Source organism: Pseudochaenichthys georgianus, chromosome 19, assembly GCF_902827115.2.
Source record: "Pseudochaenichthys georgianus chromosome 19, fPseGeo1.2, whole genome shotgun sequence".
Lineage (NCBI taxonomy): Eukaryota > Metazoa > Chordata > Actinopteri > Perciformes > Channichthyidae > Pseudochaenichthys > Pseudochaenichthys georgianus.
The window spans coordinates 11077880-11099144 of record NC_047521.1 but is presented as its reverse complement, the minus strand read 5'-3'; the positions used below and the strand labels follow the sequence as shown (position 1 = coordinate 11099144).

General features: G+C 40.5%; 2 protein-coding genes across 2 annotated transcripts in view; one reads left to right on the top strand and one right to left on the bottom strand.

The window, feature by feature from the left end:
- The window catches only part of sema4gb (sema domain, immunoglobulin domain (Ig), transmembrane domain (TM) and short cytoplasmic domain, (semaphorin) 4Gb), a 42815-nt gene extending 25999 nt beyond the window's left edge, over positions 1-16816 (top strand). Inside the window, exons 6-15 of the mRNA XM_034107254.2 lie at positions 71-164; positions 1102-1215; positions 1667-1821; positions 4763-4938; positions 6940-7078; positions 7172-7394; positions 8022-8137; positions 8524-8678; positions 11582-11643; positions 12211-16816. Coding sequence (XP_033963145.1) covers positions 71-164; positions 1102-1215; positions 1667-1821; positions 4763-4938; positions 6940-7078; positions 7172-7394; positions 8022-8137; positions 8524-8678; positions 11582-11643; positions 12211-13178 — 2202 coding nt within the window. The 3' untranslated portion in view covers positions 13179-16816. The remainder of the gene's footprint in view (positions 1-70; positions 165-1101; positions 1216-1666; positions 1822-4762; positions 4939-6939; positions 7079-7171; positions 7395-8021; positions 8138-8523; positions 8679-11581; positions 11644-12210) is intronic.
- A 2319-nt stretch (positions 16817-19135) lies between these two features.
- On the bottom strand, positions 19136-21180 carry mrpl43 (mitochondrial ribosomal protein L43). Its single transcript, XM_034107255.1, has 3 exons — positions 20914-21180; positions 20603-20709; positions 19136-19741 (listed from the first exon to the last, which is right to left on the bottom strand). Exons 1-3 carry the CDS (start codon positions 21042-21044, stop codon positions 19506-19508), a joined length of 474 nt encoding a protein of 157 aa, XP_033963146.1. The 5' UTR covers positions 21045-21180; the 3' UTR covers positions 19136-19505.
- Positions 21181-21265: the final 85 nt, after the last annotated feature.

The following is a 21265-nucleotide window of genomic DNA, read 5'->3' as shown; positions in this document are numbered from 1 at the left end:
TGTTTGATAATAGTTCCCTTACGACTACACTTAAATTGAAATGATTCATTGTCTTTTTTCTCTCTGTAAGGATGCAGAGCGGTTCAACTTCACCTCTGGCTTTGAGGATGGCAGAGAAAGGTGTCCATATGACCCAGCAAAGGGGTACACCGGCCTTATTGTAGGTGTGTATTCCAAATGTGCCCTTTTTTATAATGTATAAAAAAAGAAAGAAGAATACAGTAGAAATACACAAATACATAGTAAAACTGTTTACACTATACATTCATACAACATACAAATGCAATATTGATGGAAAATCTGACAGTATACCGTAACAAATCAGTTATCATTTAATGAAGTCCAACACAATACATTTTTCCCACTATTGCAATAATTGATCAACTTAGTATTTTTCTCCATATGTTAAACATTAGTCACAATACCTGATACAGTCAGTGTATGCTAGAGCTTTCTTCCTGGGTGCTATTATATCTTGAATAGATATTCTTCTTGTACCAATAAATGAGCCGCCATTCCAAATTGAATTGGTTTCATACACAGCATATTGGTGTAGTCATAGAAGCATGCAGCTAAGGGGAACATTTGCTGGCAAAAACAGGGCACCATGCTTGATTCCAGCTAAAACAATAGCCTGCAGATTTGCTAGCTAGGCCTACTCTGCGAGGCTATGCGAAATGCTAACGTCATCCCGCTATGAGTCTGTCAAGAGTCTTCGTCATCGGGGTCATGGTATATCCAGAGGGGCTAAGTCAAGGGCAGGACTAGCTTTAGCCGCTAACATGCTTATAATGACAATTTTAACATGGAGATGTTTAGTAGATATAGCTTTAATTTAGCACGTAAGCATGCTAAAATGTGCTAATTAGCACTAAAGCACAACTGAGGCTGAACATATTTTTGCATGTATTTGTTCATGAAGTATGTATGAAAAAGTGATTTATAAGTGTTAGGCAAACTAAAGTTTTGAGCTGATGACGGCGCTAGGTAAAAAGTCAGAGGATCAACACAGTTTTACAGTTCATTTTGCAGAGGAACATCCCATTCTGAACCAAATTTCATGGCAATTTCTGTTCATTTCTGTTTTTCATCCTTCTTCAGACGGTGAGATGTTCACAGCCTCTCAGTATGAGTTTCGAAGCTCTCCAGATGTGCGCAGAAACTTCCCCTTCCCTACGCTCAGGACTGAGGAGGCCCCAACTCGATGGCTTCTGGGTAATTACATTATATGACAACAAAAGCCATAGAAGGGAGCAAAACCTTGAAAAAACATCAAGTAATGATTAAGTGAGTGCAAAAACATTTCATTCTCTGGTGGTTTATATAATTCCACTTACAGCAAAGTACCAAGTGGATGTGTTGATGTTAATACAGAAACTGATGGACTTGGAGATTGAAAATCCCATCACACAAATTGCACTGCACTGCAGCTCTAACTGACTTAGTTGTGGCTCTTCAATCATACTTAAAAGCTCCATCTTTGGTTTCCAAGGAGACACTTCCTCAGCTGCTAATAGGTCTGTGTTTGGACATGTGGATCTCATTGTCTGTGTGTGTGTGTGTGTGTGTGTGTGTGTGTGTGTGTGTGTGTGTGTGTGTGTGTGTGTGTGTGTGTGTGTGTGTGTGTGTGTGTGTGTGTGTGTGTGTCTTGTTTGTGTGTGTACAGAGGCAGATTTTGTGGGATCTGTGCTGCTGAAGGAGAGCATTAACAGCTCTATCGGTGACGACGACAAGATTTACTTCTTCTTCACGGAGAGAAGCCAGGAGCAGATTGCCTACCCGAGCCAGACCATGGTTTCCAGGGTCGCCCGAGTCTGCAAGGTCAGCGAGAGCAACTAACCCACATACTAGTAACTATAATCATGTTAATGGTTTGGAAAGTGAATTAAAGAAAATGCACAAATTAACATAACAGATTTATAGTGACTGCAATGTCAGGCAATAAAAGGGTTACGATGGGGGTGGAGAAAAAGTTACAAGTATTTGAAAATGGCGGGATTATTTATTGCTTTATATCACTGATTAAAGTGAAGTAAAATTAATTTAAGAAGACTTTCTGTTTGAGATTCTTCTCTCGCAGTTACCCTTCTTCTCCCACTGTAATTTGAGTGCTGAACGTACAGCAGTTTGGTATCTCTTATCTTGGTTGGTGGTTCTTTCTGTGCCACTGTTGCCAGGCAAACTACAAGTCTCCAACCTCCACCTCCAATGGCAAACCCTCTCCCTCTCTTTTTATGCCATCTCTTCCTCTTCTACTCCTCCTCCTCCCTTCCCCCCCCTCTCACCTCATTTCATTTGCGATCAGCATCTCCATTTGAAACGACATGCCCAGCAACTCCTTTTCTCCTCCCCCCTTTTTTTCTCCCTGTCGTTTCTTTTGGCCATGCATGGTGCTGTCATTACCATCACAGTATGCTGCTGTGCTGGATTCACTGTTGCAGTTTCTCTAAGGGTTCATAAAAAAGTGTCTTAAAAGATTCTGAGCGGTTGAGATGACATTATGAATACGTTGAAATCCCTACAGTATATCACCTTTTGTGAGAATGTGAAAAGGATTTGCTCGGATGCATGGGAGGAAAGAAAAATGAATGTGAAAGCTGAACATTGCGTAAGCACTTAGGAATCAACTTTTAATATTCAATCAGAGTTAAATGGTCCAAACTCATCAATGCAAACTGACAAGAAGAAAGCCAACGTTTAAAAAAAAAAAGATTTATTACTAATATTTTTTTTATTTAGGTCTGTATGAGTTTCCACTCAATTTACAACCCCATTTGATACATTTGAAACCTAGCTTCAGGAATTCTTTAAAGTGATGGCTTTTTGTCATTCAGACATAACTAAATTATAACGTTAATGTTCTGAATGTATTCATGAGCTTTGGGGAAATAGCCACAATGAGAGGAAGTGGGATTGAAATTAATATTAAGGAAGAAACTATGCTGCTTAAAAGAATAGTTCACTGTATATCAATTACTCATCCAGTGTTTCAAAATACTTTTTCTTTAATACCTCCAGGGTGAAAAAAGAGTAGAAAAACCGAGAACATTCAGATGAATTTAAGTAAATTGGGGATGCCAATAACACTAGCAAAAATAAATAAAAATCCACTAATTCACAAACACATTAAATGTCAATTAAATCATGCCATTTAAAAACATGAAACTACTCAATACTACCCTCTAGATACAGTTTTGAGTGTTATGCATGTGTTTGTAAATGGCTGTATTGAAATTGTTGCTGTTGTGAAAAATGGCCTTGGTTTATCTCAAGTCATCAAGGTTTTTCACCATTTTTGAATCCTTGGATCCCCATGGAGGTTTGCGAGAAATTCAAAGTAACCCATGAGTCATTGATATATGTGGGTTATTCCTTTACTTAATGACCATTGTCAGTGTGATATGTGGAGCTATTATTTGGAGATTTCATTCTTTTTTCCACATTCATACACTTGAATTCCTGGGAAATCTTTCCTTTTAATGATTGCTCTCTGCATCCAAAACAAGTCATTTCTAGAAATAAGGTCTGGAGTCCTCGCCTCCTCTCTTCATCAGAGCGGTGGAGAGTGTAATCTCTGAGTCCGAACTAGGCCACAGCGGCACATGCAGCTGTCGAGCTGGTCCCAGATCAGCCCCGTGGCAGACAGACTCACTGATTTGATGCAGATCCGCATAGTGAAGGTCCCTGGCAGTAGCCTCTGGCCTGAAAACTCTGAACACTTGCCATTTTTGAGCTGCATAACTAGTTGTCCTCTTCTGTTTGTCACTTTCCATCCAGGCTGCATCTACTCCCTCTGCAATCATGACCTATTTTCACAGAGAAGAGTGTAACTTACATAGAAACGAGGTCTTTTCAGGAACAAAAAAGCAGAAATCAATGCCACTTGGTCATTATCTACTACTATATCTTCTGCTTAGAGAGAAAGGCTGCACAATGTGTTCTCTGCTATATCTTCAGAAAGCGACTTTATGTCAGGCTCAAACTGTTTCCATTATGTCGCCTCGGCTTAATTTCCCCACAGGCGTATTTTGCAGTGCTACGCTTGGATTCATGAGTCGTATTTTCTTGTATTTACGTCATCACAGCCCGATGACCCTGACCATGCTTTGATTGACGTTGATTGAGATTTATAAGTGCATCCTTTTAGCTCTTGCATACATCTCTATAAGGAACGCTTATGTTATGTTCTCAGTGGTATCTATCTCTACCTGCCTTTTCTTCTTTTCTTCAGCCCTTTCCTCTCTTTCCATTAACTTTGTTGTTAGGGATAGAATTGCCTAACGTGGCATTTTTTGTTTATAAGATACATCGATTAAACCTATTTTTGTGTGGGAGGCCGAGGCGAGCGGAGAGATTTGATGGATGACAGACGTCTGCGAAAGACACAAAAAGAAAAATCGTTTCTCTCTTTTATTTTCTCTTCTTAATGAGTTGTGGTAAATTACTCTTTTAGGGAGAGATTTCTTGCTGCTTTGTCTCCCCATGCCACTGAAATGCAATTAGAGGAAATGTGCTAAAGGAAGCACTAACTGTGAGCTCCTGTTTCGTTAGACTCACTTCCTCCTCCCTTCCTTTCTATAGTTATGTGGACATAATGATTTGATTCCATCTTTAAGGGAGATAATTATATCATTGTTTAACAGTTTTTTCAATCACAAGTTCGTGCTTGCTGATGCGTTTATGAGTATGAGAGTTTGTGTAATCTAAGATATATTAGCTCATTGACTTCCATTCATCCATACGTTGTCTCCTCTGTGTGCAGAATGACTGGGGAGGCCAGAGGACCCTGCAGAGGAAGTGGACCTCTTTCCTTAAGGCCAGAATGGTGTGTTCAGTCCCAGAATATGAGCTGCACCTCAACATCCTGCGCAGTGTGTTTGTCCTGCAGGGTCGGGACGCTCAAAGCAGCATTTTCTATGGTGTCTTCGGCCTGGAATGGTAAGATACAACATGGATTCTGCTTTGAATATTATCTTCCTTTTAGATTGGATAAATAGTCGTATTCTACACTAACTGGCCTGGCTTTACCTCTGCCAAGGAGGTTTCGGCTCGGTTTGTTTGTCTGTCAATAGGATTACAGAGAAACCTATGGGCCTGATTTCCATGAAAAACGCCTTCAGGGGTGTATTCTGGGCCAAGGAAGAACATAACATCTTGGGAGGAATCAAGGGCTGGATACACAAATTCTGTTTTTATTTTCATTAACACAGAGATAGAGCATTTGTGCTGCATTTGGTGTTGGAATAAGCCGATAAATTATCCATATGACTGCGGAAAACCACACGAACGCCGTCACAAGTCAGAACATCAACCCAACATCAAAATAGATATCAACATTTATTTTAAATGATCTGAGCAATCAAAAAAAACAAACAGATTTTCCATGTAGTTTCCACATTACGTCTTAAAACTAATGAACACACCGCCGTCTGAAGAAAAACTTCCCATCTCTGGAAATGGGACATTCCAGGGAACATATACAGTACATGTCCCCTGCCAATTTGGTATATTTTGAAGCTTTGGAATCTAGACAAGAATTTCAAATGTAATGCAGTAAACAGTATGACGACATCACAAGTGAGAATGAATGTAAAATGATTCAAGTATTTTAGGACAGAAAAAGTCTGCAAAGGGTCCCTCCAGAGGGAGTTTCTCACCCCCCCCCCCTGAAACGCCTCCATTAGACTCCTTTGTTTACTTCAGTAACATAGTGACATCACTACGTAACACTTGCGCTTCTATTGGCTAGTACACCAACACATTGTAAGTGAGGTGGCAGGACATTTCTTAGCAGTTGACCAATCACAACGGAGCCGTGTGTTTATGCAGAGTCATGCTGCATAAAACTGTTGAGATTCAGATGCAAAGGATAGCATTGCAACAGGACAGTAACACAATCTACTTCCCTGTTGATTTTCCCTCTTTTTTGGTTTTTGTTCACCACTACACTTTCTTTCGTGGATATTCAAGCTCAACCTCTACCAGTCTATTTCCTCATTCAGTGATGGAGCACTTATTTGTATTATCAAATCTGTTCTTCAGTTTCTAGAGTCATTGATTCATTGTTTTGGTCTTTCAAAATCTCAGGAATTAGTGAAACATATCCATCCCAGATGTCCAATGTCTTATTTTGTCAGTCCAAAAAAAGAACATTTGAGAGGCATGAAAACAGTATTTACCGTCACTTTTTTCTCTGTCTCTTTCTCGTCCTTCTCCATACTCTGTGTTGTGGGGAAAATAGGTTCACACACCTGCGAGTAGTAGTAGTCACTATGCGTTAGACTCAGGCGTGAAACAGTGAGTAAGCCCCTGAGCTATAACTGCTCACCAGTTTTAAAGACAGATTCAGGTTTCACTTCAATCTCTTTTTCCTCACTTGGATGCTTTTGAAGACTGAGGTGGGCACACACAATGGACTTAAGAATGTGACGCATACATTTCCCCCCCATTACTAATCTCACCTGTAGGGCTTACGATTAAGGGTCACCTGGTTCCACGACTCATGCTGTTGTTATGTTGTTCTAAACATCTTTTCTTTCACCAAAGCCACAAATGGAGCTCTTTATTCATGACTCACAGGGAGTGGGTATTTCGGTGCTGAAATCTCTGCAAAAAGAAAAATATTACCTTCTGGAGTGGCTGATGGTATGAGCTACAGAGGATAAAGAGCAACATCACACACCTGTCAGTGACAGAACCCTCACATGTCCATTCAAGACAAAGTGATACAATCCAAGTGGAAAATGTGAGGGTGAAACTTTAGCACGTCAACACCCCCAGTTTTCATAAAACAGAGATGAGCAGCTCATTTTCGCCTTACGATCCATCATGCGTTTGAAATTCGATCTGTGTGGCAGTTTCTCCCTTGATAATAACCCCTCGGTGTGTGTCCCACATTGAGTCATTAATCCTGACTGTGTCCTCTGAATATGTCCTCAGGAAGAATATCAAAGCCTCTGCTATCTGCCAGTACGCCTTCTCAGATGTGCAGAAGGCTTTCGATGGGCCGTACATGGAGGTGCAGGACTCAAAGTGGAGGGAGTTCACCGGGAAAGTTCCAGAGCCAAGACCCGGATCTGTGAGTTTCATCTGTAAAGACTCTTACTATTATCAAAGTATTTAACGTCCAGCTCTTTCTCTGATCACTCCCCTGTCTTTGATCCCTCCACAGTGTATAACAGACGCTCACAGGTCGCAGGGCATTAACTCGTCTCGGGACCTGCCAGATAATGTCCTCACTTTCGCCAGAAGGCACCCACTCATGGCCAGCCAGGTGCACCCAATAGGGGTTCGCCCACTCATGTTCAAGAGGAGTGTCAACTATGTCAAGATAGTCGTGCACAAGGAGCCAGCGCTGGATGGGAACACTTATACCGTTCTGTTTTTGGGAACCGGTGAGTTTTACTACTGAGAGTCAACAAAAACAATACAAAGAACAAAAGCAACAAGAAATGGGAGAGCTAACATTTGTTTTTTTGGGCAAAAGCAGAATAAGATAACAGACAAAAGAAAGTTAATGCACTGACACATCTAAACTGAACCATACACATGGCTGTTAAATATTTGTTTTTATCCAACTCTTCAAAATATAATGTAATCCTATTATAGTTGACAACAAATTGGCTTTTCATTGTATTTTGCAATATATAAGTAATTTGATCCAGATTACTTCCTGGTTGAGCTTTTAGTATAAATATTTTACAGATGAATTATATTTATATATAAATAATATAATTATCTGGGATCAATCTGTACTATATAAACATAATGTTTAAAGGAGTACATTTAAAATAAACATAGCCAATTTTGGATATTGATCCACAAATGTCTTATCAGTCGACAATATAAAATCAACTGGTGTTCTTCCAGTACAGATGAGACATGTTTAGCGTTTTTTAGTAGCAGTCATCTTGTAGAATATCTCCAATTCATAGATTCTGGAGTAAAACAATGTGTTTCCTTTGAGAAATAAACAGATTTACAGCATCAATGAAAGAAAAAGGTTGTATCTTCTCTTACAGATGACGGCTGGCTGCACAGAGCTGTAGACATTGGTGGAGAGATGCACATCATCGAGGAGCTTCAGCTGTTTGATAAACCGCAGCCCATAGAGAGCATGGTCATATCCTCTGCTCTGGTATGTATTCATGCTTGTAGAGTTCCCAATTAACCGCCTATTTATGCTAAAGTGATGTAAATTAAAACCTTTGATAGATCATGGTCTGGCTTATTAATTAACGACGTATAATTGGAATGTAAAGATGCCTTGACAAGGATTTTATTTATGAATTGGATTGGGTCATTAGAGCACTTTAAAGAATATGTTAATGCGTTTATACAAGCGACACATATAAGTTACATTTTGGGTGTGCAGCTTATCTACAGCCACAAGGCAATTTTCATCAGTGATTGATTATTAATCAGGTTTTTTAATAACAGTGCATTACAATCCTTGTGTAGATGTTTCTAGTTTCAGGCTTTAGAAGTCATAAATATAAAATCTCTCCATCTTGTGTTTTGCAGAGGAGTATTTACGTTGGCTCGTACTCCGGAGTGGTGCAGGTACCAATGTCCGCCTGTGAGAGATACACTTCCTGTTACGACTGTGTGTTCGCCAGAGATCCCTTCTGTGGCTGGGACAGGAAGGTGTGTGTGGAAATATCCTCACATGCACAGAGGTGAGGGAACACACAGCTGAACACTCACCACTGCACATTTCCTCTTTTCTTTTTAAATGTCATTTCTGGTGTTGCTTCTCTGGATCAAAGAGGACACAGACAGACACGCAGAGCCAACACAGTCTATTCAATTCATTTGTTCATAAACGTAAAGAGAACCTATTTAAAATATATTGTAAATATCTAAAATGGCTAAAAGTTCATGTCTCAACATTTACAAGCTAAAGAATCCCAAACAAGTACATTAAAACTGAACTGATCTAATTCTAACTACGAAATGGTGCAATAACATTCATTTCATATGTCAAGACATTGGTTTAAAATAAGTAAGATATGATAAGCACAGACATAAGGTAAAGTTATAATATTGATACAATTGAAATGCATTATAAGTCCCCAGCCGTTTAGTGTAATCAAGCTTTGACATATTTGATTTACAACTGCTGCTTTAAGCTCCTTTTAAAGACAGATCGTGATGTGTTTATAGTGTTATCAATCTCATTCAATACAAACCACACTAAGCCTGGTACTTTCAAGTTTACGTTTTCACCCTTTATAAAATGCTTTTTCCTAGTATTATATAACTCCCAGGAGAAGAATACTAATGCACATTGTTCAGGTATATACGATAACTCAATGTTTTATAGGAAGTGTAAAGGCAGCACTTGCAGAGTGTCTGCATTGCTTCCCCATTTATCCTGAGTCATATATCTTCCTAAAACTCCTCTGAAGGTCCACCTGTTTTAAATTAATGTTCTCCACTTATTCTCTATGCTTGCACTTGGATGACAGCCATATAAGCTTTTTACATTTGAGTAAATGTAATCCGTATTCTTCAGGTAAAAATAAAAGGGATTTTTTGAATAAAGTGTATATAAGTATCAACACCTCCACATGAATAATATAACAAGGACCAACAATAGTGAGTTGTTCAATGATGATTACACACATCATTAGTGTAAATGGATGAGTAATACACCTGCAAACAGAGATGACTCATTTGGACTCTGTTTACATTGTTGCATTACATGACCTTTCTTTCTTTCTTCTGGGCCCGACAGCAATACTGGAGTCTTGTGAATTATGTATACGGCTTATTTTCCCTTCAAACAGAATTTCTATGAAAACAGGTCTAAACAATGAGGTCGACCTTGATTTCTCTCATCAGCTCGGTTCAGCTCAGCGCGAGCTTCTTCTGCACTTTGGGTTAATTAGCCCCTTCAAAACATTTTGAGTCATTTTGAGAATACTTGAATTGCTATTGACTATTTAGAAACAGTACACCCATATTTTAAAGATTTCAATTCCCATTAAATTATAAATTCATAGACAATAACTTTAAATTTAGCTTTTTTTAAGAAATGTATTATTTACTTAACTATTTTAGGTCGTTTTATCTATAGCAATGCATCATATTTCACTTGTTTATCACGTTTTATATGTCAAATATCCATTTCTAGTGCAACATAAAAAACTAAGCCACTGACCAATCACAACAGAGCCGGCCAGCTAACCAATCAGAGCAGACTGGGCTCTGGTTTCAGACAGAGGGTGGAAAGAGGTGCTGCAGCACAGGCAGTATGAGAACAATAAAGAGCTTTTTGAACATTAAAGCAATTAACCATGTCACAGTAGAGGCACTACATACAATTATGAACCTGAAAATGAGCATAATAGGGCCCCTTTAAATGTATACTTTAGTGTAAGGCTGCTTGATTATGGCAAAAATCATAATCTCGATTATTTGGGTCAATAATTTAATAAAAACGATTATCCATTTACTTTGAAAACATCCATTTATTCGAGAAAACCATTTTTTTAACAGTATGTTTTTAACAGTTGATTACCCTGAACTTTAAGTATAATTCAACTGAAAAATCAATAAAAAAATCAATAAAAAAAATCAATAAATAATCGTTTTATTTAGATTATGTTGTTTTCATAATCGTTGCAATCCAAAATCGTAATTGCAATTAAAATAATTTGAGCAGCCCTACTTTAGTGTACTTTATCGAGTAAATGTACTAGTTTACGTGTACATATTGCCAACATAAAACATCCAACACTTTAGATAGAAATGTTGTTTAGTTGTGGGGCGATTCAGCTGGAGATACATAGGAGAACTAGTGCATATTATAATAAAGCCACTCCACACAAACCCACACACACAAATACATAAACATGACTTTGGCTGACTCTCACGCATGGGAGTTTTCTTGCTCTCTTCATTCACGCTGCATGAGTGAGTAGCAGACATCTTTATCTTCATTACTGCAGCAGACACATCAGCCTCTCCTGTGCATTTCTCTGGGAGGGGGGGCATCACGTTCGGAGAAAGCTGCAATAAGAACGAAAATGGGAGAAACCTTACACTTACCTGGTTAACACTGCACCATGTCCACGGTCTTTATTCATGGGGGTTGTTGGAATACACTGATGTAGACAGAGGGAGATTTGTACTCCTGCTGCTCTGCCTTGAATGGAGTAAAAAAGTGATATATGTACATGCGGCTCTCTCTGCCTTAAACCTTCTGCAGTCAGATCTAAAATAGGATGTCAATTGCTGCAGAAACAAGGTGCTCTCTGTTCTGGCTGCAGGTGATTTGGGGTATTTTTTCAAACCGTGATTGTCGTGGTAGCCTCATTAAGTTGTAGTGTGGATGCGTCCTGGTTTTTTATAATGGTTTTAGAAAGCTACTAGATGGTTTCAAGGATGAAGTGTCTTATAACATATCACATGTTATTTCTCTCTTATATTGCTAAGTGATTTCTGCATATCATGTTGTTTCTAATAATGATTAGATTATTGTTAATCTGAAATAATAATAATTTCTGAGTGTTTCCTTGTTAAAGAAAGATTACATTCAAATATTTTAACTGAATTTGAAATGACTTTATTTCAGGTCGAACCTAACCCAGGATATTTCAAAGGGGATCAGGGGTTGCAAGGAGAATTCAGGAAATGGTAACAACACACACACACACACACACGCACGCACGCACGCACGCACGCACGCACGCACGCACACACACACACACGTGCACACACTCCATTAAGCAACTTTTACATTTTGAGAACGTCTACCTCCACATCCATTTGTCTTGATTAGTGTGCTCGACTGTCACAGAAGGATTATGAGGTGAAACTCTTCTTTTCCCCACCTGGAACTTAAGAATGTAGCTGCTATTAAGGGATTTCATTAGGTGTCCCCTCCCTACTCATCCCCCCCAGGTACACATTTTAATCAGTTCCTCTCTTGCTGGAGGTCAGGCGGTCTTGCTGGCTGCATTGCAGGGCTCGCTACATTCAAAGCGGCTTATGAAAAGTGACAGATAGTGATGTTGAGAGGTTGAGCCGCGGTGGCTGCTCACCTTTGTGACCTGACATCTTCTTCTATATTCATCTCTCTGTCCTGCTGCACTTCTGTCATGCTGTTTGGAATCCTCCTCCCTTTATCTAGCATTCTCCTACTTATCTCTTTACTTTTCTGCTCCAACTTAAAGTGTTTCTTCTTCTCCTTCTGTCCCTCAGTAGTCCATCGGAGGCGTTCTGTGATGTCTGGTGACGACGTGCTCCTCCAGTGTGAATTGCGCTCCAACCTGGCAACTCCACGCTGGACGCTGAACGGCAAAGAGCTCCAGGGATACGGCCTGAATTCGGGCTACCGCATCGGCACAGATGGCCTCCTCATAATCGGAGCTCGTTCCCAGCAGAGTGGGTCTTATCGCTGCTTTGCTGTGGAGAACTCCGTCTCAGTCCTGGTGTATCTCTATACAGTCCGGGTCCACACGGACTCCTACTTCCCCGTGGAGCCTGAATCCACGACCTCCCCCACCACAGTTTCCAGCCCGACTGTTTTCTCCACCAGCAGCCCCACAGAGCAGCCCCTGCCCTCCCCCCCCGCCCCGCTGCCTCCGGGGGCCGAGTTCCAGACCTACAGACACATGGAGGCCGTGTACATCTCCCTGGTGGCGGTCCTCGGGGGGCTCTGCTTGGTGTTGACTGTGGTGCTTCTTTATGTGAGCTTCTGCACCACGAGGGCCCGACGGGACCGAAAGTTCTCCCAGCAGGAGCTGCACGTCCTGGGGGCCTCTGAGAGGAAGAGGAGCTCGCATCTGGAGCTTAAAACCATCACGGGCCACTGTAACGGCCGCCAGGGTCGTCGCTCCGTCTCGATGACAACATTTGGGGACATTGGTGATGGATTCCTGCAGATTGTTCCAGGGGAGGGCCAGTTCTCCCCCTGCAAAACGCCTCCCCCTGCCCCTCCTCTGCCCATGCCACCTCCATTACCCAACATTGATTACGCCAACGGGATGTCGGCCACTCTGCCCAGCGTGCTGAGGAAGATGAACGGGAACAGCTACGTTCTTCTGAGGCAGGCCGACACCGAGGGCATGTCGCCGCTCTACCACTCCTTCACAGAGGAGCTCAACAAGATCTTGGAGCAGAGGAAACACACGCAGCTGGACCCGCAGCCGGACGAGAGCTCCATCTAAGACGCCCCCTCTCAGGCTCAGTCCCAAAGTTATTTATTTTATACCCCAACGGTGACCCGTAGTGGTGGGGAGAACTGACTGTCGTATCCAACGCTGCTGTTATTTACCCAGTGTCAGAGTACCTCGCCTGATCTGAAATGCGCAGGCTCCCCTTGTCTCCCAGGACAAATGACCCAGGATTTCACTTCAACAACGGACTACACTAACCAGACGTTAATATTCAAAAAGTGGAGCTGTGAAGATTTTGGTCAAAGACTGCGCTGTTGCTGAAGTACGAGGAAGAAGGGAGCTTAATGCTTCCTCTGCTGAGACTTTCTGGAGGCTTGTGAAAGATCGGGGTCATACATGTGTGATGTGGAAGACACAAACTAGGACACGAAAATAAGTCAGGCCAAGAGGGGACCGCAGATATATGAGGCTGTGTGGAAGTGTTCAGGGTTTTTAGTGCCATGTAATGTAAGACTTCTGTGGAACTTAAAGTGATACTCCACCGACAATCTACCTTTTGTGCATTGTTAAATCATTCTACCTTTCACCTGATGTGCTTTCCACCTCAGAGCCTTTCGTGAGTTATGGACAGTTGTTAGAAGGTCACAGTGCTTTAATGAGCAAAGAGTGCATCCTATTGGGATTCATTAGCTGCCATTGGCCACCTCCAGGTGTGTCTCAGCAGTGGATAATAAGGACACATCACCCCCAAACCCCTGTGTGTGATGTTTGAGCAAGTGAACTAATATACTACATTGAAGAACCATTCAAAGTTTTCAAATGAAATCATCCAAACTGTATAAAGTTGGTACCAGAATGATTTAAGAAGTTTCATGATCTTTAAAGGGGAAAACATTTCCAAATAGGAATCAATTTTAAGCAATTATCGAAACATCTGCTGATTCTTTTCTCCAAAAAATGTCATAAAAGAGTTTCAAATGCTCGTCACATCTTACCAGAGTCAAGTGTACCTTCTTGGAATTGTTGACAAACATTTGTTAACCCCAGAATATCTTATATGAAGATATCAAACAGAGAAAATTAGCAAATGCTCCCCTTTGAGAAGCTCATTCTTTGCATACTACATATTACAGTCACCCTTCAAGCCTACAGTCAGGGGAAGCCTGTTTGATACTCAAAAGATAGATGTTGTGTGGAGTATCACTTTAAGAAGCTGTTACAGTTCACAAGGGCTCAGGTGGTGAGACAAATCTTACATTTGAAGTTATTTAAAACTATTCTTTCTTCATTTTCTTCTGCTCTCAAGTAGATTGCTGCAGCAGTTAGTAGCTCTTTTGTGTGTTAATAGGAACACCTGTAGCAAAGCTTCTGTTAGCATCAATGTTAGAACAAGAGACACAGCTTAAGTGGTCTATTAAAGGAGAAGTCTGTTTGTGGTCAGATTGATTGAATTCACTTAAGACCACAGGCTGGCTCCGGCGCCCATTGGGGAAACACACTGAACACAAATGGCTGTAAAGGAAATATGCAGCTTTCTATGTATACAGCTCCAACATGATCTCTTTGTCATGGGCAGACTGTTGCCTTGTTTTTGGATGATCATTCATTACACCTCCAAGATGTGGCTTTCTCTTGAGACGTCATGCCATTCTTTTCAGACACAGACAAAAGCTCTTGGTGATGCTACAAAGAGTACAATTGGTTTCCATCGACTTCTTAAATGGTCCCCTATCTGTGAAGAGCCTGCAAGGGGCCATTTGTCAATCCAGAGAAGACCTTCACACAAAGGCATCCTCTGTGTTTACCTGACATCAGAGCAGGCCAAAACAGCAAGAACCGCAGACCGTACAGTATTTTCTTGGCAAGGTGAACTATGATTAAATAGTAGGTATAACTTAGACAGACTGAAATGAATCTCTAAGTAGTTTGTGAACGTGTCACGGTGAGGGGTAAATAAAGATCTGTCTTACCCGGCAAAGTGTTGAATCAGCTCTCGTAGCGGTGGCTCAGCAGCAGCCCTCGAAGGGGACTCTCAGCGAGCGTCTGTCAGAGCGGGCTGACAGGAACAGCGAGACTTGGCTCCCTTCCACCAGGAGAGGACACAGGCTTTTTGTCTGTTTGCAGTGCTGTCCTCTCACAAGTCAGAAGCAGACAGGAAACATTTGACCTGAGTGTCCTGGTTAGCCATGCAGGAAACAGACGATGATACAAGGAGGCAGCAGCTATTTTGCACTCGCAGGTTTTTACAGTAGTTGTCCTCTTGTCTGCCTTGTAAGCCACTTTATTTTTGAGAATATGGTTCAGGGAGTGCACGATATGCAGACTGATAAATGTCTTCGCCCGGATTGAAGGAAATCTGTTTGATATCATTAAAAAAAGTGCTTGCTTTGTTTTGTTTGAGACATGAATATTGTTGGGGATAGATTGGCCAACGGTGTATTATTCATGGCCTGTTCCACTATATGAAAGCAGGATTTCTGGCCATTCACCTTTAAACATGGATGACACATATTCTTGTTCGTTGGTAGTAAATTGAACCTTTAAACCCCTTCTACTGATCATTTTGTATCTGGCTATCTCTGTGACCTTATGCGAAGTCTCTGTCTCAGTAGCTATATGCTGTGTATAGGCTTGTCTCTTTAGGAAATTACAACTATATAAAATGTTAGCGTTTTGCTTTTTCCATCCAGACAAATAGGCAGATAGTAAACCTTTTTACCATACGCAGCACCACTAGACTGCCAGATCAAATCATTTAATTGGATGCCAACAACAACTTCAGATTGGGTGAAGTGGTCTTACCTCAAACTTGGCTAAAATGTCTATACTCCTCACCATATGCCTATGTGCGAAGACAAAACCAGGATCTACAGTCACACATTTCAGATCACACTAAACAAATAGCATATGTATTGGACTACTTCTCATACATGTGGCTATAAATACAACTTAAGAAAGAGGTTCAAGGTTCTTTATTGTCAAGCGAACATAGCTACAGAGTAATTGTGTCGTTGAAAATCTTAGGTCACAAGCTTCTCCAACAATGTAAAAAAAGAGTGAACTATTGTCAGTTAACTATAAATCCAAACGTAATCAGACCTCAGCCATGAAGCTCTCCTTGGATGTGTTTCTCCGTATTATACAACCTCACCTGTGTGTCCTAATCAGCCATGCAGAACATACATGACCATACTCATTTGCACTTTGCATGTTTTTTATCAGCCTTTTTACCCATTTCACTTGATTTTCATCCTCATTCCTCCCCCCTCTCCCTCTCTGTTGTTCCTTCCCTTCTCATGACAGTATCATCTATTGCTCTCTCTGCTCACATTCACACACTCTCAAGGACCCTGCTGAATTTACAAATGCCATTGTGGCCCCCAATCCATTAGAACTCGTTTTTAAATAGCCCTAGAGTTTGTGTTTGTGAAACAAGTTGGTTTTCTGCACTAGTTCAACATGCTACTCTCCATTTTTTCAGAGAGGTTAACTAGGATTGTGCATATTTTCTGATCCATGCTAATTTTATTTATTTTATTTAAATCAAAGATGTGAAGAAATGTTTTTGTTGGGTTACATTTAATTGCAAATTCAAGATATGTAAAAATGATTGCAGTTTTCTACTGAGTTCAACATGTTACTATACGGTACCTGCACATGTATTATATAAAGGCTTCCATTATCAAGGTCCCTTATGTTGAAAGCTTTGTCTGAATCTGCGACCTTTGCTGCAATCTGTTAACAAAAGAAACTGTCTCTGCCCTGTTTTCTAGATGGACTTTAAAAACATATTGCATTACATTCACCTTGTCTATGTACACAAATCCAGATTGAAGCAAACATCCCGCTGCATCAATATGCAAGATACAGTATATTTTATGTAGATTATTTTTTAGGTGTCGGCCAAAGACAGTAGTTCGTTTTGCACTGTTAGTACTTTTTTAAACGTCATATAATATACTCTTGTAAACTGTGACAATTTGACGGAAGAGGATGAAACACTTTTTTTGAGATTAAAGTCAGATTTCTGTATTTTTCTCAGAATTGTGACTTTACTCTCACAACAAAATTAAAAGAAACTTTTGTCAGATCTTGAAAAAAAGTGGCCCTAATCCTCTCCCATACACTTTCCATCAAGTTTTTTCTGTATGATTTATTTTGTTGATAATGACCTTATATATGTGCTTTTCTCAGAATAGAACTGGCTCCCAGTACGATTTAACTACCTACGTGGTTGCAGACCTTTTATGTTGTGTCTCATGTCTTATTTATTGAAGTTCATTAAATTTCAACTTGCCTCTGTGCAGATTAAATAACACTTATGCTCATTTTGGGGGGAAACAAAAAAACGTCAGTGTCAAAAGCCTTGAGGGGAAGGCAGGAAATGACTTGCAAAACATGCTCAAACTGAGTCCAACTCTCCAGACACCACAACACTCGGTTGTTTTTAGCTTTGGCATGCGACAAGGCCACTGGGAACTCCACTGGGAATGGAGCCCACAGCCATTTACATATATGACTTTGACTGAGCAGAGGTATCACATAAGCTCAGAGGGGGGATAAAATGACCATATTTCAGAGCAAGGCAGTAACTTAGCAACAGCATCTTAATTTAGAGTTTTCAATGTCCTTGCGTGGGTCTAGCTTTGCCAGTTTTCATTGGGTAGCGCGGGTGTGATGGGAGTGTACTGGCCCTGATATCTGTAATTGGTGGCATATATAAATTAAAATGCAGGACATTTGCATTTTCACACAATCATGATTTAATTCACAGATCATTAAAATGTCACCAGCTTTATTTGCAGTACATCTATCACATCAGGAACGGCAGTCTTTATGGCTGAGGGTAATTCAGTTGTATGGCATCCACATTCTTATAAACAATGATCCTCAAGTATAGATATTTGGAAGGAAATGAGTGATATCAGCAGAAGTATGCCACTGCAGAGCTCTGCTCCACTGCAGAGCTCTGCTCCACTGTCTCTCACTGATCATCATCCTCTGCCTCACGCTCCTATTCTACATGCATTCTCTCAGATATACCCAAACCATTTCCTAGTGGCCAGAACTATGTATGCCAGCAGATTAGTATCCATCAATCAACAGCAATGAGCAATCTGTCCTGGAGGCACCTTTCATGCCTATTTGTATTCATGGGACGACTGTTATGGCGTATTTTTGTTGAGAACTACATTGAGGTTATTTGTTAGGGATTAAAAGGGAAAGCCGGCATGTTTCAGTCTAAGATGATGAATTCAGGGTGAGAACTGCAAAGAAAGAACAAATCACCCGCTGCAGGAGTTTTCAGGACAGCTCTGCGCTGCTGAAGGTAGCCCTATTTTACTTTTTTGGTGTTCCCTTTCCTGTATTGTGTTATATAGGTTTTTGTGCATAATTAATGTTCTGCAAAGGCTACGTTTCTCTCCCACACTCCTCCTCTGCCTGAAATGCCTCCCATATAGTCCTTCATTTACTTCCGCAACATAGTACACACTGTACATGATAGGCCAAGGGGCGGGACATCTCTAAGCAGTAGACCAATCGCAACAGACAGCCAGCTAACCAATCAGAGCAGACTGGGCTCTTGTTTTCGACAGAGGGTGAAAAGAGGTGCTGCAGCACAGGCAGTATGAGACTAATAAAGTCCTTTCTGAATATTAAAGCTATGTCACAGTGGAGGCATAAAATACAATTATGAAACCTGAAAACTAGCATACATGGGCCCCTCCGCTTTAAAACATTTCCCTCAAGCTATCACACAGCTTTCTGTCATCTTAATTTAGGGATTTGTTGTGCATTAAGGAAACCATCAAACCTTCTCAGTATCTAAAACATGTACATTCCCTGGTGTCATGGAAATAAAGAAAGGTGTTCCTCTGCAATGTGTCTTGTCTGTGAAGTATTATCAGTGCAGTTAAATCAGTCAAAGCTAATGAAGCAGACGGCACATCAGTGTTGCTCTGCTGATCTTCTGACAAGCTGTCAAAAATATAACTCCAATGCCCAGCAACTGAACCATTTTTTTTAAAGATTTATTTCATACAAAGTTTCATCTGTTCTGAAGCGCTGCACTTTACTACAATGAATCTTCAAATAACCTTGGGTTTAAAAAAACAGTTATCTGCTTTTTTAATATACCTGCTGACAAGCCTCTGGAGGATTCATGTAACGTCTATTCAAATGTGGCATTTAGAGCTGGTAATAACGGCACAGCTCTGCACAGAATTGCTGCCACCAACAGACAAAAGGGCATGGTGAAAAATACCCAGTCCAGAGCGAGGTCTTCTGCAGAAATATCCAACATATTGATCACTTGAACAGCTTCAAAAAATGATGTATCTTTCTACAGTAAACTAGAATTTAGCATTCATTTTGACTTTAAATATTGGATAGTCCTTGTTCAGCATCTTGTTTCTGAGGTCTGATGGGGCCGATGCACGGGGGCCGGTTAGTGAAGGGGTGCCACTGGCCCTGGATGCTGGGGTTGTCAGTGTGGAAGGGCTTTCGGAGGCGGATGATGTCCAGGCCGGACTGATTGGTCAGCTTGGTCAAAACCTCAGAGATCTGTATCGCCGTTTTGCTTGTGACAATTTCTTCCCTCACGTTGCCGTTTACTGCAGGAGGGAAAATAATGAATTACAAGTGACTTTTAATAGTACATACTTTTCTTATTGCAAAACTTAACAGTGTCACAAAGAACCAATACATCTGGATGAAACTCCCAGTGGATTGTTAGTTCTAGCTAAATAGAGGTCTCAGAAAAAACAGTGTTATACTGCCCCCTACAGTAACTAGTTTCTCCCATTTTTCCCCCTTAAACTGTTGGGTTTTCTCTGGAAGTTTTTCCTTGTACGATGTGAGGGTCTAATGATAGAGGGTGTCGTTTTTCTCATACTGATATTCTGAACAATCTGTGCTGTTGTATTTGCTGTAAAGTGTCTCTACTGTAGGCTATTTTTATTATATGTACAGCACTTTGGCTCGACCAAAAATCGTTTATAAATGTGCTATATAAATAAAACTTGATTTGATTTGAACTAAGAGTAGTAACACACATTATTAACTGTTGTTCACTTTTAACTGTTAACCTGGTAAGCCCGGTGCCTGTTTTCATGCTTTTGATTTAAAGTAGCAATATAGTAGTTTAGCATCACCAAAGTAGTATTAGGTAGTTTCTTTAGGGACAGCAGTTGGATTTACAGAAGACAACACATTACACAGGACACATGCGGATGTATTTCCTCTCTTTTTCCTAAATTTGGGAACTTTTTTAACATCGCGAGAGTGGACACACAAGTATATTTGTCCATATTTCCAAGATTTATGCAATTCTTTAAAATATATTTCCCTGGAAATCACTACAATAAAGCATTATTATTATTATTTGATCTATTTATTAAAAACATGTGCTTAAGTGAGGAAAGAAATTCAGGATTAGTCAGATGTCACATCAAAACACAGTCCTGAGCACTTACGGTATTCTGCAACTATTTTGGGAATCCTGCAGGACTGAGGAGACACATACACGACAGTTGAAGGGTTGTATTTGGCATAATCCACCACTCCCTCTTCAATGAACCCCCTGAAGAAGAAGAGAAAACGTTTTTAATGCTGTGCTTATCCTACTGATAGTGCTTTGTTTGTTTGTAAACATACAGTCAATTTCCGGTGTTTAATTACTCGTGCTAAGTTAACCAAAGAATATCTGATTTATTTACAAAAAACTACTAACATTTGTAACTTTAAGAAAGAGGTTCTAAAGTAATGTATGTAACATATATTTTACCTGACTCCCAGCGAGCTCTGTGCATTTTTGGAGAAGATGATGGAGAGTCGTTTGAGCTGGCAGACATAGCGACCCACTCCGTTCTGAAGAACACTCTGCAGGAAACGACTCGGTGTGCCTCTGGATGTCATCGTTTAGCACACAATTAGCGCATATATTTCAATTAAACATTTGTTTTTAAAAAAAAAACGCTGGAGACAAAAATATGCTAGCTAGAAACAACATTCACAGAGGACGACTTGACGGGCATGCATGTATTCCGGTCCGTCGATAATATGTACCGGAGTGAAACACTTCAATGACACGAGCGCGGTAGAACTTAATAATAATACTTATTTTGAAAGAAATGTAA

What these genes read in the sequence shown, in the direction of transcription:
- mrpl43 (XM_034107255.1), bottom strand. Translation starts at nt 21,044, where the DNA reads ATGACATCCAGAGGCACACCGAGTCGTTTCCTGCAGAGTGTTCTTCAG. An exon ending in CAGAGCTCGCTGGGAGTCAG is followed by an intron (nt 20,710 to 20,913) that starts GTAAAATATATG and finishes CTTCTTCTTCAG; the next exon opens with GGGGTTCATTGAAGAGGGAG. An exon ending in CAAAATAGTTGCAGAATACC is followed by an intron (nt 19,742 to 20,602) that starts GTAAGTGCTCAG and finishes TCCCTCCTGCAG; the next exon opens with TAAACGGCAACGTGAGGGAA.